Source organism: Pholcus phalangioides, unplaced genomic scaffold (genome assembly GCF_987345545.1).
Source record: "Pholcus phalangioides strain wild (caught in Gottingen) unplaced genomic scaffold, Ppha-v1.0 ptg000172l_1, whole genome shotgun sequence".
Taxonomy (NCBI): Eukaryota; Metazoa; Arthropoda; class Arachnida; order Araneae; family Pholcidae; genus Pholcus; species Pholcus phalangioides.
The window spans coordinates 5,220,158-5,233,125 of NW_028301637.1; the positions used below are offsets into that span (position 1 = coordinate 5,220,158).

The 12,968-nt window shown below is 41.8% G+C and overlaps 1 protein-coding gene across 1 annotated transcript in view; it reads right to left on the reverse strand.

Annotated features, from left to right (window-relative positions):
- Positions 1-1,739: 1,739 nt before the first annotated feature.
- Positions 1,740-12,968, reverse strand: part of LOC149063619 (uncharacterized) — a 70,972-nt gene continuing 59,743 nt past the window's right edge. Inside the window, exons 5-6 of the mRNA XM_089255832.1 lie at positions 10,601-11,748; positions 1,740-7,884 (exon numbers count right to left, since the gene is read on the reverse strand). Coding sequence (XP_089111958.1) covers positions 4,827-7,884; positions 10,601-11,748 — 4,206 coding nt within the window. The 3' untranslated portion in view covers positions 1,740-4,826. The remainder of the gene's footprint in view (positions 7,885-10,600; positions 11,749-12,968) is intronic.

Below are 12,968 nucleotides of genomic sequence, written 5' to 3' on the forward strand. Positions count from 1 at the left end.
ATTTAGTTGGTTGTGGCACTGTATTTGTATTAGGCCGGGATTTCACTATAAAAGTTTGATAAAATTCCTTTTATAAAACTCGAAATATTCAGCCAATAAAGTTCATAGGTTACATACGAGCAAATGCAACCCATAATCTTACTGGTTGAATTTTTCAAATTTTATAAAAGAACTTTTAGAAAACTTTCATAGTGTAATCCCAGCCTTAGATACATTATTAGGAATTTGGCACATCGGGAATGGTTGCATCAATCAGAGTGATGAACCATTACGCCACTGATAGTGAAATACTTGACGAAATTTACATTTGGCGAAGTTGAGGAGTTTCGCCTTTCGAAGTACTGTATATACTCGTGTATAAGCGGTGTTTTTGTTGAAAAATTTGTTCCTTAATTTGTGGGGGGGGGGGGGGGTCGACTCATACTGGGTCAGGTTTCGAGGAGAAAATATGGACTATATATATATATATACCCCACTCTACCAAACCAATAATATATATTACCAATACTCTACCAAACAATATATCCACGTAGCCTCCACACGACTAACTTGAAGATCCGGGAAGTCATTGAATCACTTTAGGGGCCGTTCAAGTATTACGTCATCATTGATGGGGGAGAGGGGGTTTCCGATTTGCTGACTTTTGATGACAAGGGGTGAGGGGGGTTTGGATAATGCTTACGTCATCAACCACCCTTTATGAAAATATGAGTTAGGATTCAGAGGAGCAGAGCTGATGACGAAATTTTGCTGACGGGGTGGGGGGAAGGAGGTCAGAAATGGCTAAAAATTTGCTTACGTAATACTTGAACGGCCCCTTAAATGATATCACTAATGAGTAGTAATTTTTGTAGCTATAGATACGTTACACAAATCAGTAGAGTGATATTTTTAGCTATGTTTCAACCCCCACAGAACTGACAATGTTAAAGCCATAGCGAAAAATCAAAAACGTCGTTGATTTTGATGTCCGGTGGAATTACAACGATTTTACAGCCTTTAGATGTGATCATCAACAAGCCTTTCAAAGATTATTTAAGGGATTTATGGCCCGAATGAGTTCCAAAGATAAGTAACAAAAACCTTAGCGAAATCCGACATTGGCCAGGATAGGACTCCCACTCTGTCCCCAAAGAGGATATAAGCGGCAAAGAGGTCACACCGGAGTAACCTTTGTCCAGTATACTAATGGGTTTACGAGGCAAGGAATTCTGTTTCCACCGAAATTAGCATCAAATCCTTTCCTTTAAAAAATATTGTATCAGTAATGCGATGGACGGAACTGAGAATAATATGACATGAAAATATACAAATTTCCCCCTTCTTAAATGCGTTGATTTTTGGTGGTTGGCATACACACGGCGATTTTGGTGGTCCTGAAGTGAGGAGGTCGGCTTATACACGAGTATATACGGTATTATAAAAGTATTCTCACACACACACACATAGCGAGTTATTTGGCGAAATTCAGTTTCACCGAAAGCTCCGCCCCTTGTGACGTCATGCTATATTTCTTGCTCGTAGTAACCAATCACTGCGTGCTAATGACTCTTGTGTTACTAAGAATGTAAGCATTGTAACCACACCACTTGGCCACACCATCTGGTAAGCATTTCCCCAGAGCCAACCCATAGGATCTCGTATTGCATCTGTAGCTTCTAAAGCCCTTGGTTCATTCCGTCTCCCCAAAAATGAAAATAACTTATTTGAAACAAGAAACTTAATAACGATGAGAAAAATAAAGGCAATAAAAATTTATTTACGAAAAAAAATATCAATTTCAACAATATTTCTTGACTATCAGTCGATATGTTTGAACACACACAACTGCGAGGATTTTAAAAACGATATTGCAATAAAAACAAAATATCGGTCACTTCTTCGAGACCATTCTCGTCCGTAAAGTTTGTTTACAATTATCAAATCGAATATGTACAAAGGAAAACGAATTTTATGTATAAAACAGAGGCTTCAGTTTCGTCCCACACCAAGATAATCAGCATAGGAAACACGAAAGGAGACTCGATTAATTAACGTTCGCAGATATTTGGCGCCATCTTGAAATAAAGCAATGTATATACACAGGATGAAATATAAAGCGAATCACAGTAGAACCCTCCGAGTTGTACACACCAACTACCATGCTCAAATCATGCGTAGTATCATAAATACGTTCTGTCTTGCAGAACTTTGCTCAGTTCTTTTGTGTAATAAAAATGTGAGTATTTTGTTTACATGTGGAAGAGTTCGATCAGAGGTGATCACACGAGCTTGGCACTTAGCAAGTCCTTTTCCATGTTGCGTAACAGCCTCAGTGACAGCTGGGCAGCCACGTAGATGATACACTAGTTTCTAAAAGTTAAGCTAGTGACGGCTTATATAACATAATGACACCACTTTAATCTTACCGCTCTGGATTGGACGGTTAGTGGAACACAAACACGTGGTACTCGGGCGTACAGTATTGGCAGATATTGCCTTACCAAATGACGCTGCAACCGTGGATGTAACAGTTGCAGAGTCGCACGTCGATTCCGCTTGGCTACTATTGCAATATACAGATCATCACAGGTTGTGGCAACCGTTTGTCAATTGAGCACAGTTCAGTCATGTTTGACTTGTTTGGACCCGTTTCCCTTATCAGTATGTTGCTAAATTAGCCAAGCGGAATCAACAAGCGACCTCCACAACTGTTACACCCGTGGTTGCAGGTGCAGCATTACTTGATAAGACAATATCTGTGCTGAAGGCTCTACGTGAAGGGACTGTACGTCCGAGTACCGCGTGTTTGAGTTCCACTAACCGTTCTTTCCAGAGGAGAAAGATTAAAGAGGTGTAGTTACGTTATACAGGGTGGATACTATCGACCGCCCAATAATTACACTCGTGGTTCCTTGTAAAAAACTAATATGGGAAAGTGTTTTCACAGTTTTTTTTGATTTGACCAATAATTATGGAGTTCTAACACTTTAAAAACTGATCACGTCACTTTCGAATTCCGCCAAATTCACCGAACGAATACTAAATGCATAGCTTGACATTTTGAAGCGGATATACACCACATTAACCCTGAGAAAAATGAAGACATCTAAAGCTGTGCAAAAACCAGTTTTTTCTCTGCACTTTCCTTCAACACATCTGACTCAACAGTGATGGAGAGAAAATTACCGTTTCTGCAAAAAGTATTGATTTTTTTTTGGGGGGGGGGGGATTTTTTCAATTCGATCTCATTTGGCTAACATTTAACTAATCTGGTGATAAATATAGTGGGCGAAGGTAACTCGTAATAATAAGGTTATAACATCACTCTACACAAGTGGTTCTTATCCTTTTTCTCCATCCGCCTCCCCGATAAAATACTGTCTACCTTCCGACACCCCCTCGGATAATGTGTTTCTCATTTGTCAGAAAATTTAGTTTTTTGCAGTTAATTACATTAATTTATAAATTTATTAACTTTTATATATAAGTTCTTTTATACATCATTAAATTCTATTTTCAGCTATAGTTGATGGGTAGCTTCGAATTTTTTTTGAAAATTATTTTCATTTTTTGAAAATTGTTTCAAAAAATAAACTAAAGAAATTATTTTTTAAAATTTTTCAAGAGTTAAGAGAAAAAGTTTCAAAATATGAAAAAAATCTTCACTTATTAATTCCAGCTGAACAACAATGTACACATTGTTGTTCAGCAAACAACAATGTTGTTTGCCTGAGGCATGCTCGTGACAGAATCCAATCCAAGCTCAGCATGTTAACAACACTAGCTACGAATGTTAATAAACCATAAAATATTTTGTGCATTAATGGTATTTTGTGTGTGTGCTTTCCTTTGGCTACTTTTATTGGCGATTTCCTTTCTAGCCTTCTAGCCCGTTGGCGCTATTCATCCTGGCCGGAGATGGTCAGCTATTTTCTTCTGTTGGCGTTTTTTTTTATCTTGTTGGAAGATCTCTTGGATATAAAGTAAAACCTATCTCTTGCGGACACCGATGGGACAAAAAAATTCGTCCGTAAAAGAGGGGTGACCGCCAATCAGGGGGTTTGAAATGCATACTTTTATCTAAGGGGGAAATTAATATTTGACTGTAAAAGAGGGATGACCGCATCTAAGGGGTGTTCTTTAAAAGGGATTTTACTGTATTTGGATCTAGGATATTATGGTGATCTTTGGATGTTATGATGTTAGATCTCTCAATTTAGTCCAAGAATGTTGTTTTGTTTTTCGTTTCTATCATCATTTTTTCGTTATATATATATAACAGCCCTTATTATCTTTGTTTTTGGCAATTTTTTTCTTTAGCAAGAAAGATGTCTGAAAGCATGACTCCGTTTTACTCTTGGTGACTTCTTGTCATGCTTTCGGGTATTTCTCTCGCCATAGGAAAAATTAGCCAAACACATCGCCAAAAGGGATTATAGTGCAGCTGTTTCAAGAAACTTTTGCGGTATGATTCGAATCATTTAAAGAATTGAAAAATTGAATTTTTCCTCATCTCAATTTTTCTGAATAATTGGTCAACGTGCAAAATTTTCTTTTCATCTCGAAACCCCAAGAATGCTTTGCCGCAATCCAATCCCTGTTAAGAACCGCTGCTCTACACTAAGTGATCATTAAAAAACTGGCGCGTCACAAAATTTCAAAACGTTGTAACTCCTGAAATATTCGTCCGATCCTAAAACGCGAAAACACTTTCCATATTAGTTTTTCACAAGGAATCACGTGTTTATTGGCAGCCGATAGTATCTACCCTGTATAATCCGTCGCATGCTTAATTTTCGGAAGCCAGTGTATTACATTTGTGCACTGTTATCAGCCAAAATTGTTCACTTGGATTGCTGAGTAGGCTTTAGTTTAGGTTTCCCGAAATTCAGAAGGCGCTTCCTTGGCGCGTTCGTCTTAGGTCGCCTGGCTAACTCCACGGCCTCAGCTGTGGTCTGGGTGTCTTCTTCATGTTTATGGTCTTCCACTTCTGTGCTCGTGATCACATTATCAGGGGTTGACGTACTAGTAGGGATAGTCGTCGTTGTTGTGGTGGTGTCAGGAACGATGAAATCGTTGTATGGTTCGGTCGATACCTCAGAAAACCAGCTCTCGTCGGCGTAGATGAGGGTGGTTGCTGTCGAGTAGCTGTCATCCGAATTGCTGTACCAAAGCTCGCGGGAATCTTCGTCGCTACGTGCTATGCTCTCGGTGTAGTCTTCTGTCTCCGTGGTTGTTGGTGGTAGGGTCGTAGTTTTGTGACGGAATTTCCTTTTCTTGTAGGGTCTCCTGGTTCTTTTTGTTGGTTTCCTACGTGGACGCTGGGTTGTGTAGGTTTCGTAGGCGTCTGTGGTTGGAATGGTCGTCGTGATCTTTGAAACAGCAAGATTAGGTTTCCTTGTCCTCGGTCTACCAAACAGCTTCAGTCTGTTGCCGAATTCTTCGGAATTCGAAGACGACTCCATCGTCGTTCTCGAAACTTCCGTCGACGTTCGTGGCGGCAGCGGTGTTGTCGTTGAAGTTGAACGTCTGGTTTCGTAGGTTTTCCTCAAGAATTTGGTGTCGGATTGTTGCTTGTCGGTGAAAGTCGAGACGCTTTCTTGTGAGTCGACATCAGTGGGTAGATCTGTGGGACGAGGCTTCCTCTGCCTTACTCTTGTCCTTTTCCTCTGTCTCCTGTAGGTGGGTTGGACAGTCGTCGTCATGAGGTACTCGTCGTCGTCATCCGGTTGTCGGTCTGACGTCAAGCGTGCCAGAGGGGGTTCTGTGAAATATATGCGTGGCCTCGTGTTCAGTCTCTTCCTAGGGCGTGTGGTCTGCTCCTCATCGACGTCGTAGTGCGTCGATGGATATTCAGTCGTAGCCGATTTTTCTTCGATGTCTTCGGGAGCTGTTGTCGTCGTCGTGGTCTTTTTCCTGGGCGGTGGAGGTGGCGGTGGCGGCGGGAATGTCGGGAACGGAGGAAATGTCGGCCTGGGTGGAGGTGGCTTCTGTTTTTTTGGCTTCGGAGTTGTGGTGGTCGTCATTGGAGTGGTTTCAGTAACTTCTTGGTATTCGTAACGTTCGTCCTCGTTATCTTTATAGTTCCGAATTCGGTCCCTGGGTCTTTCACGGTACCTCTCACTACTGTCCCTATTTTGTTTTCCTCTAACATCCGCTAGGTGCTCGTCCCGGTACCTGTTCCTAACGCCCGTTTCTTCGTCGTATCTGACTTGGTGACTATCACTGTTTTCTTCGGAGTTTCTGATCCTATTGCCTCTATCTCTGTGATGATTTCTGTTGTTTCGGTTCCTTCTGTTGTTGTAGGTGTCTCCGCTATAATCAGCACTTCCATAGTATCGTCTTTCGTCTTCCGGTTTCGACCTCGTGTAGTCCCTGCTATCAACTTCCTCGCTGTCTGGGACGGTACTACTTGTTTCTCGATATCTGTTCCTGTTGACTTTAGGTGCGGAAGTGCTCCTGTACCGATTTCTTCCATGTGTTTGTTCCCTGTCTCTTGATTCTGTCCGTTCATCGTTAGGCCTATCTTGGTAGGTTAGCCGTTCACCACCGCCACGTACTCGTTCCCTTTCTGTTACCGGTCTATATTCACCATCGTCATCACTCATCTTATTTTTCTCATCCCGGTGAGCGTATCTGTTTCTGCTGCCCCTATTTCCGTCACCGGTTCCTCTGCTGCTCGATGTTGTCCGCGTCCGACTGTCCCTGTCTTGGTTGGTCCGGTATGGATAGCTATTTCGATCGTCTACGGTAGTATAGTACGCGGGAGGTTCGGTGTATGGCATTCTGGTGGTGTAGAAAAGCAATTCTTCGTCTTCGTCTTTGTGAGGACGTAAATACTCCCCGACTGATGGCGCCTCTGTTGCATATCTATACCTGTTGTCTACTATTTTCTCTCGAGGTTTAGGTGTCACTGAACGTGGTCTTGGCGTGTGACCATCTACTAACGTGACGACGTCGACGTAATTGTCGGTTATGAGCCTATCCCTGTGTCTTGAATCATCGAAGCTCGGAGAATAGTACTCCCGAGGAGGTGGCGGTGGAGGACGCGATGAAGGGTAATATTCCCTAGAAGAAGGGGGACGTGAACTTCTGTAAGGACTGGGGCTTCTCGAAGTTTCTTTGATTGCGTTGTATTTTGATTCTGGACTCCTCGTCGGAGGAGCGTCGTAAGCTTCAGTAGTGTAATAGCCATTTACTACAGGCTCATAAGGTGGTATGCGTCCTGGGGAACTAGGAGTAGGTTCCCCTCTGGGGGTATGCACACCTCGCTGGTTAGAACCTCTGTTGCCTGTAGAAGCATAGCGGTCGTTGTCGTCATTCTGGTACCTATTAGGCCTTCCCACGATCGGAACGAAATCGAAATCGTGCCTAAATCTAGATGACGACGACGTAGATGGTGCAGGCCTAGCCGACATCTCTTCTTTCGGTTTTCTCCTAGATGACGTGGGGCGGCGGCGCTGTAACTGCTCGTCCTCGGTTGGAAGTTTCCGGTGAGGCTGCACGCGTTGTGTTCTCGGACCTGGTGTTGAGCTTGGGTATCCAAACTGACCGGAACTTGAACTGTCATGCGGTTGGACCGCAGGTGAATATGAGAATTCGTTCGGGACAACTCTCACACTCGAAGACTGTCTACCAGGGTATCGAGAATTCCCTCTGGATGGAGATGTATCTTGATGCGTTCTGGTCCTTGTGACGTAGGCGGCTCCGTTCTGGGACTCGGGTTCTCTGATGCGGTGAGCTCGTGTGTCTTGGGCAGGGGATGGAGTTTGGGCTCGTGGTCTCTCTTCAGGTCTGTATTGACTTGGTGTGTATGGCGCTGGTGGTGGTGGAGGTGCCACTTGGGGATGCACTTGTGGCTGAGGAGCGTGATATCTTGTAGGTGCCGGAGTACTAGGCCTCCTGTGGTTCATAAATAGAGAAGAAAATCTAATTTTAGATTTAAATCAACAAATACTGAGTATTCAATGAAAAATATCGAAGAAATACATGAATTAAATGACTCTGAGACACAGGTGCAGTCCCAGGTAGGGACAATCACCTCCTTCCTCCAAGTTCAAATAAAAAATAGCATGGGAAAATGATATTTCTGTTCCGTGATGTATAGGACGCACGTGAATGTATAGGTGTATTCCGTGACGTATAGATGATATTAAAATCTTTATGACACATCGCCTTGGATCATTGCCTGCAGAGAATCATAGCATGAGATATTGTGTGCAGGTAAAACCAGGTAGACTAGATCAGTGTTTCTCAATCGTTTTTTTTCTCTCCCCTGGCCTCCTTTGGACCACTAGACCACTAAACCTAGCATGTACTTCATCTACATTCCTTTGCGGAATTTCTAACGAATTGGTGCACGTTGGAATGCGCGTGTACGTGTTGTGAACCTAACGTGAAGTTTGTTACTGTGCAATGCTTAAAAGGGGTGTGTAGTGCTGCCATCTGCCATAAATTTTTCTAACTATGAGTGAAGTGTAGGCCTCCTTTTCATCGTATTTTCTTCTCTTTGCCCCTGCTTTTTCCAGCAGCCTCAACCCACATCCACTAGCCTAGAGAGACCTTATGTCTTATAAATCATCTTGATGCATTCGAGAAAAAAATTCCATCCCTGTGGACCCCATGCGTAAAGACGAACATGGTTCTTTTCACTTGTCTTTTTTCTTTTATAACACCCCATTACCATCTGACATGGCTCTCCTTCCACTTGATTTTTACCCGTGATTCCCCTTAGAATATCCTAGAACCATAGACTTAAGATATAAATAGACCGCGCACGCTATTGATAAAACTTGTCGAACGTGAAGAAAAGATGAGCAGTATTGTCGGGGAAAGAACAGGTTCTGCGCTATTACATTTGGCGCGTTTTCGCAGAAGCTAGGATGTTGCTGTAACGAAATTTGACTCAATTCGATCAAGTTGATGAAAACTTTCCTTCATTTTTTCAATGAATTTCGCTCATTTTTATGTGAAATATTTAGGGAGTATCAGATTTGAAAAAATAAATTCTATAAAATAAACAAATATTGGAAAACGGAACAACGTATATGTTGTAAAGCCTAATTCATTTATATTTTTAAATATTCTCTTCATTCACTTTGTCGCTTTTAATTTCGAAAATTTATTTATACTAGGGGTTATTAAAACAAAAATATATCTTTCCAGAACATTACAATTACTCTATATAGACATAATTAATGTATAATTAATTATAATGCATCATATTATGTTATGTAATGTAACACATTCACACTCATACCATATTCAGTCATGAAATAATATTCAAACAATAAGAAAAAGTGTCATTTCTAATATTCCTGAAAAACCTTTTATAACCTCATCACACAAAACTGTAAACACTTACATAAAATTTCAGGATTAAAATAGATTTTACTCAAGAAAATTACAGAATCTCATCATCAATTTCTCTAAACTATAAGAATTAAAATTCCATGTAGAGTATATATGTAATAATTTAAAGTGTGTATATATATATATAATATTTTAGGATATAATATTTCATATATATAATATAATATTTACACATGTCACATACATATGTAATCTCTTCGCTCCAAAAGTATGCATATGTTAATCTTAATTTAAGGTATTAAATCGTTTTTAGAATGATTCTTTTTCAAGATAACATCTGAGGTACACAATATATGACTTCAGGTCTTAGTACAGATATTGACTCAAAAAATCAATTGAATAATTAATTTTCTTGTTTGAAGCGGCAATTTCACATACAACAAACATAAATTAATGAATAAAAAAATTTATTTTCTGTAATAGTTTTATCTCAGGTGTGAAGAGGGGTAAAAATACTATTATTTTTAGAGGTTGTTATGCATTTTTATGCCAAACTGCAATTGTCTAGAGGGGGGGGGGGAGTTTTCCTCACATTCTATTTAAATAGAATATTTTTCATAAATTTCTCCTTTTGAAAAGCATATTTTCTTCCAAGTTGAGCAAAACTCGAATGAACTCACTAGCTCGCCAAATCTCGCCAAATCTTGCGGAGACGTGTATTTCAGTTAAAACTTCATTAAACTCACAATTTCAATCATTTATTGCCAAAAATTCTATTAAAACATTTAATAATGACTCATGACATTTGAATTTTACCAAAACTTGGAACTTTAATTGAATTAAATCCAAAATGGAGTCGTTAAAAACTGAGATTACGTCAGAAATCCATTGCATCGTCAATTTAATATTCCAATTTTTAATTTATAAGAAGAGGAATAAGCAAAAAAGTATTCCCTTGTGAAAGGATACTGGTCCCCCTTTCCTAAACCGCTCAGAACATCCGAAAGCTGCGCAAGTGTTGGCCATTCTAATCAAAAATAAGACAGCGCGTGTAGATCGTCATTCGAGTAGCCATAAGGAAAGCATTGCCAGCGAGATTCCCTGACCAGCCTTTCGACCGGAGTCACGTGACTCCGGATCTTTGCTTCACATTGTAACCCCTCGCGCGCACTCTATAGTATTATTACTCTGTGCCTAGAACCATGCCACAATGGTGTTCCCCCCCCCCCCCAGGTAGAGAGCCATTGGTCTGGACGAAATTATTGTGATTTGTTGGTATTATTAGAATAATTTCAGAAATTCTAACCTGGGTGGTCGATTTTCGATCACAGCGTTAGGCTCGTACGCCCGAGGTGGCTTCTGCTGAGGCTCGTTCTGCAGCACTGTCCCAGGAGACTGAGGACCTCGCACCGGAGTGATGTCTGTCTGCGGTCCCCCCTGCGATTGGGGGAAATTCTGTTGCAGGAAAGGGAAACCAAAGTCGGGCATCGCTGGGAATCCATCAAAGAACGACCCGAAGTCAGTTGGTGCGAGTCTGAAAGGAGGGGGCGACAACGAACCGATCTGCGAATTTCCCAGCGAAGTCCCAGGAGCCTGCTGTTGTTGGTGTTGCTGCTGGTTCAGTGATGATGTAGCACGGTTCCCATTCTGTACCCCTGGTGCCTGTTGACCGTGAGATGCTGAAGGGGGCCCCTGAAGAGCCGGGGCAGCCGCATTCCGATTCGGGACTACTTGTGCTGGAATGCCGCCTTGCTCCGTTGGCCTTTGGTATGTCGTCGAGGTTAAACCGAAAGGACTTCCAAGGGACTGGAATCCGTTGTCCAAGAAGTCCGGAGCAGGTAAGAAGAAAGAAGGCGACGACGCAGGAGCGTTAGAGAACTGGTTCTGGTGGCTTTGAGGAGGAGCACCATTGGTGATCAGTTGACCATCAGGCTGCCGCAGACCGTTTTGAGGCACTGCCGGTCGTCCACTTTGCTGGTAGTTTGGTGGGGTGTTCTGACGATTCCTTACCGGAGACCTAGCATTCGCGGTAGGATCTTCATGGATGACTGGCCTACCAGACGAATGCTGCTGTGAGTTTGAGGGCCTGGAATTACCGTTGACTCTGTAATTGGAGTTTGGAGGAACCCTCTGGTTAGTGATTATTATAGGCACTGACGGATTCCTCTGATTCCCGGGTGGTAGCTCATGGCCAGGTGGTGCGTAATAGTATACATTCTGTTGCTCGGATACGTCGTGGCTTCCCTGCTCTACGCTGGAGCCTTCCTGCCCCTGTGACTTAGGTCGGTTGTTCTCTTCGGATGATTCGTAAACGATTGGTGTCTCGGGCTTGCTATTCGTCGTGGCATTGTTCTTCCTTGGCTTCTTTTTCTTCTTGGGGATCCGTATCGCTATCGGTATCGTAGGGACATCCCGAGGAACGACTGATGGATCCAGAGAAAGGCGTATAGCCGGCTGGAAATAGAAAAAAAAAACACATATAAGAGAGGCGTATACGATCACTTGCGTTGATTTAATGAGGAGTCACTCTTTTGTCATCAGATTCGTAAGGTGTCACATAGATGTCGATTTGTCACCCTCCCATCTCGATGGGAACGCGGGAAAATGGAATCAAATCTAGTCTATGCATATTATGCGTATGCTATCTCGAGAGAAGTCATGAAGGTTGATTCCTCGAGTAGGAAAGAAACCTAATATTAACTAATACAAATACATAGTCCTTGGGAAGTGAGGGAGAGGTCCTCTACGGTTATAAATGTTGATGTTGCTATGAATAGAGGCGTATTCACAAGGGAGGGGGAGGGCTAAGGAGACAAAAGTCCAGGGCGATGATCCCGGGTAATGAAGGGTCAAGGAAATTAGCGTAGAATGGGAAGAAAGCAGCGAAATTTTCGTATAGCACACAGGTGGCAAAGCTATGTATGAATCCGCTTTTGACTGTGACAGGGGAACCCTGAAATAACATAACATAACATGATTTATTTGTCCCCAGTCAATTAACGATAAAACTATACAAATTAGAGTTTAAAATTAAATTACAATATTTTACAATTTTACAATATTTTGATAAAAAATACGAAGAGAGAAAGAAAAAAATTATATTTGAATGGACTTCTCGGTAGAACAGTTGATTCATAATATGATGAAGAAAGCTGGGACAGGGAAGAGAGCAGTAGCTAAAAGCTAGTGAAATGCTTCCGACCCTATGACCATCAATGGCTGTTGCGTAATGCTACCATAACACCGCAAGTAATTGCAAAACGTGGAAATACAAGAATGGGTAGTACATCAGGGCTGGACAAACGGCTGGTACGGAAAAATCTATTGCCCGACATGCCCGGGCATGTGGTTTTTTTCAGTTTCCGGGAAATTCATCGCCGGAAAATCCACCGACAACAATTCACCAAATAGAAAATTCATGACTGGGGAAATTCACCGACCTCAGTTCGACATGAGTAAAGGAACGAGTGAGAGAGATTGAGTGAGTGAATGAACACTGAATGAATGATCGAGTGAGCAAATGAATGAATGAGGGAATGAATGATCAAGTGAGCAAGTGAATGAATGATCAAGTAAGCAAGTGAACGAATGATCAAGTGAGAAAGTGAATGAATAATCAAGTGAGCAAGTGAACGAGGGAGTCAATGAATGAACGTGTGAGTGAGGGAATGAAG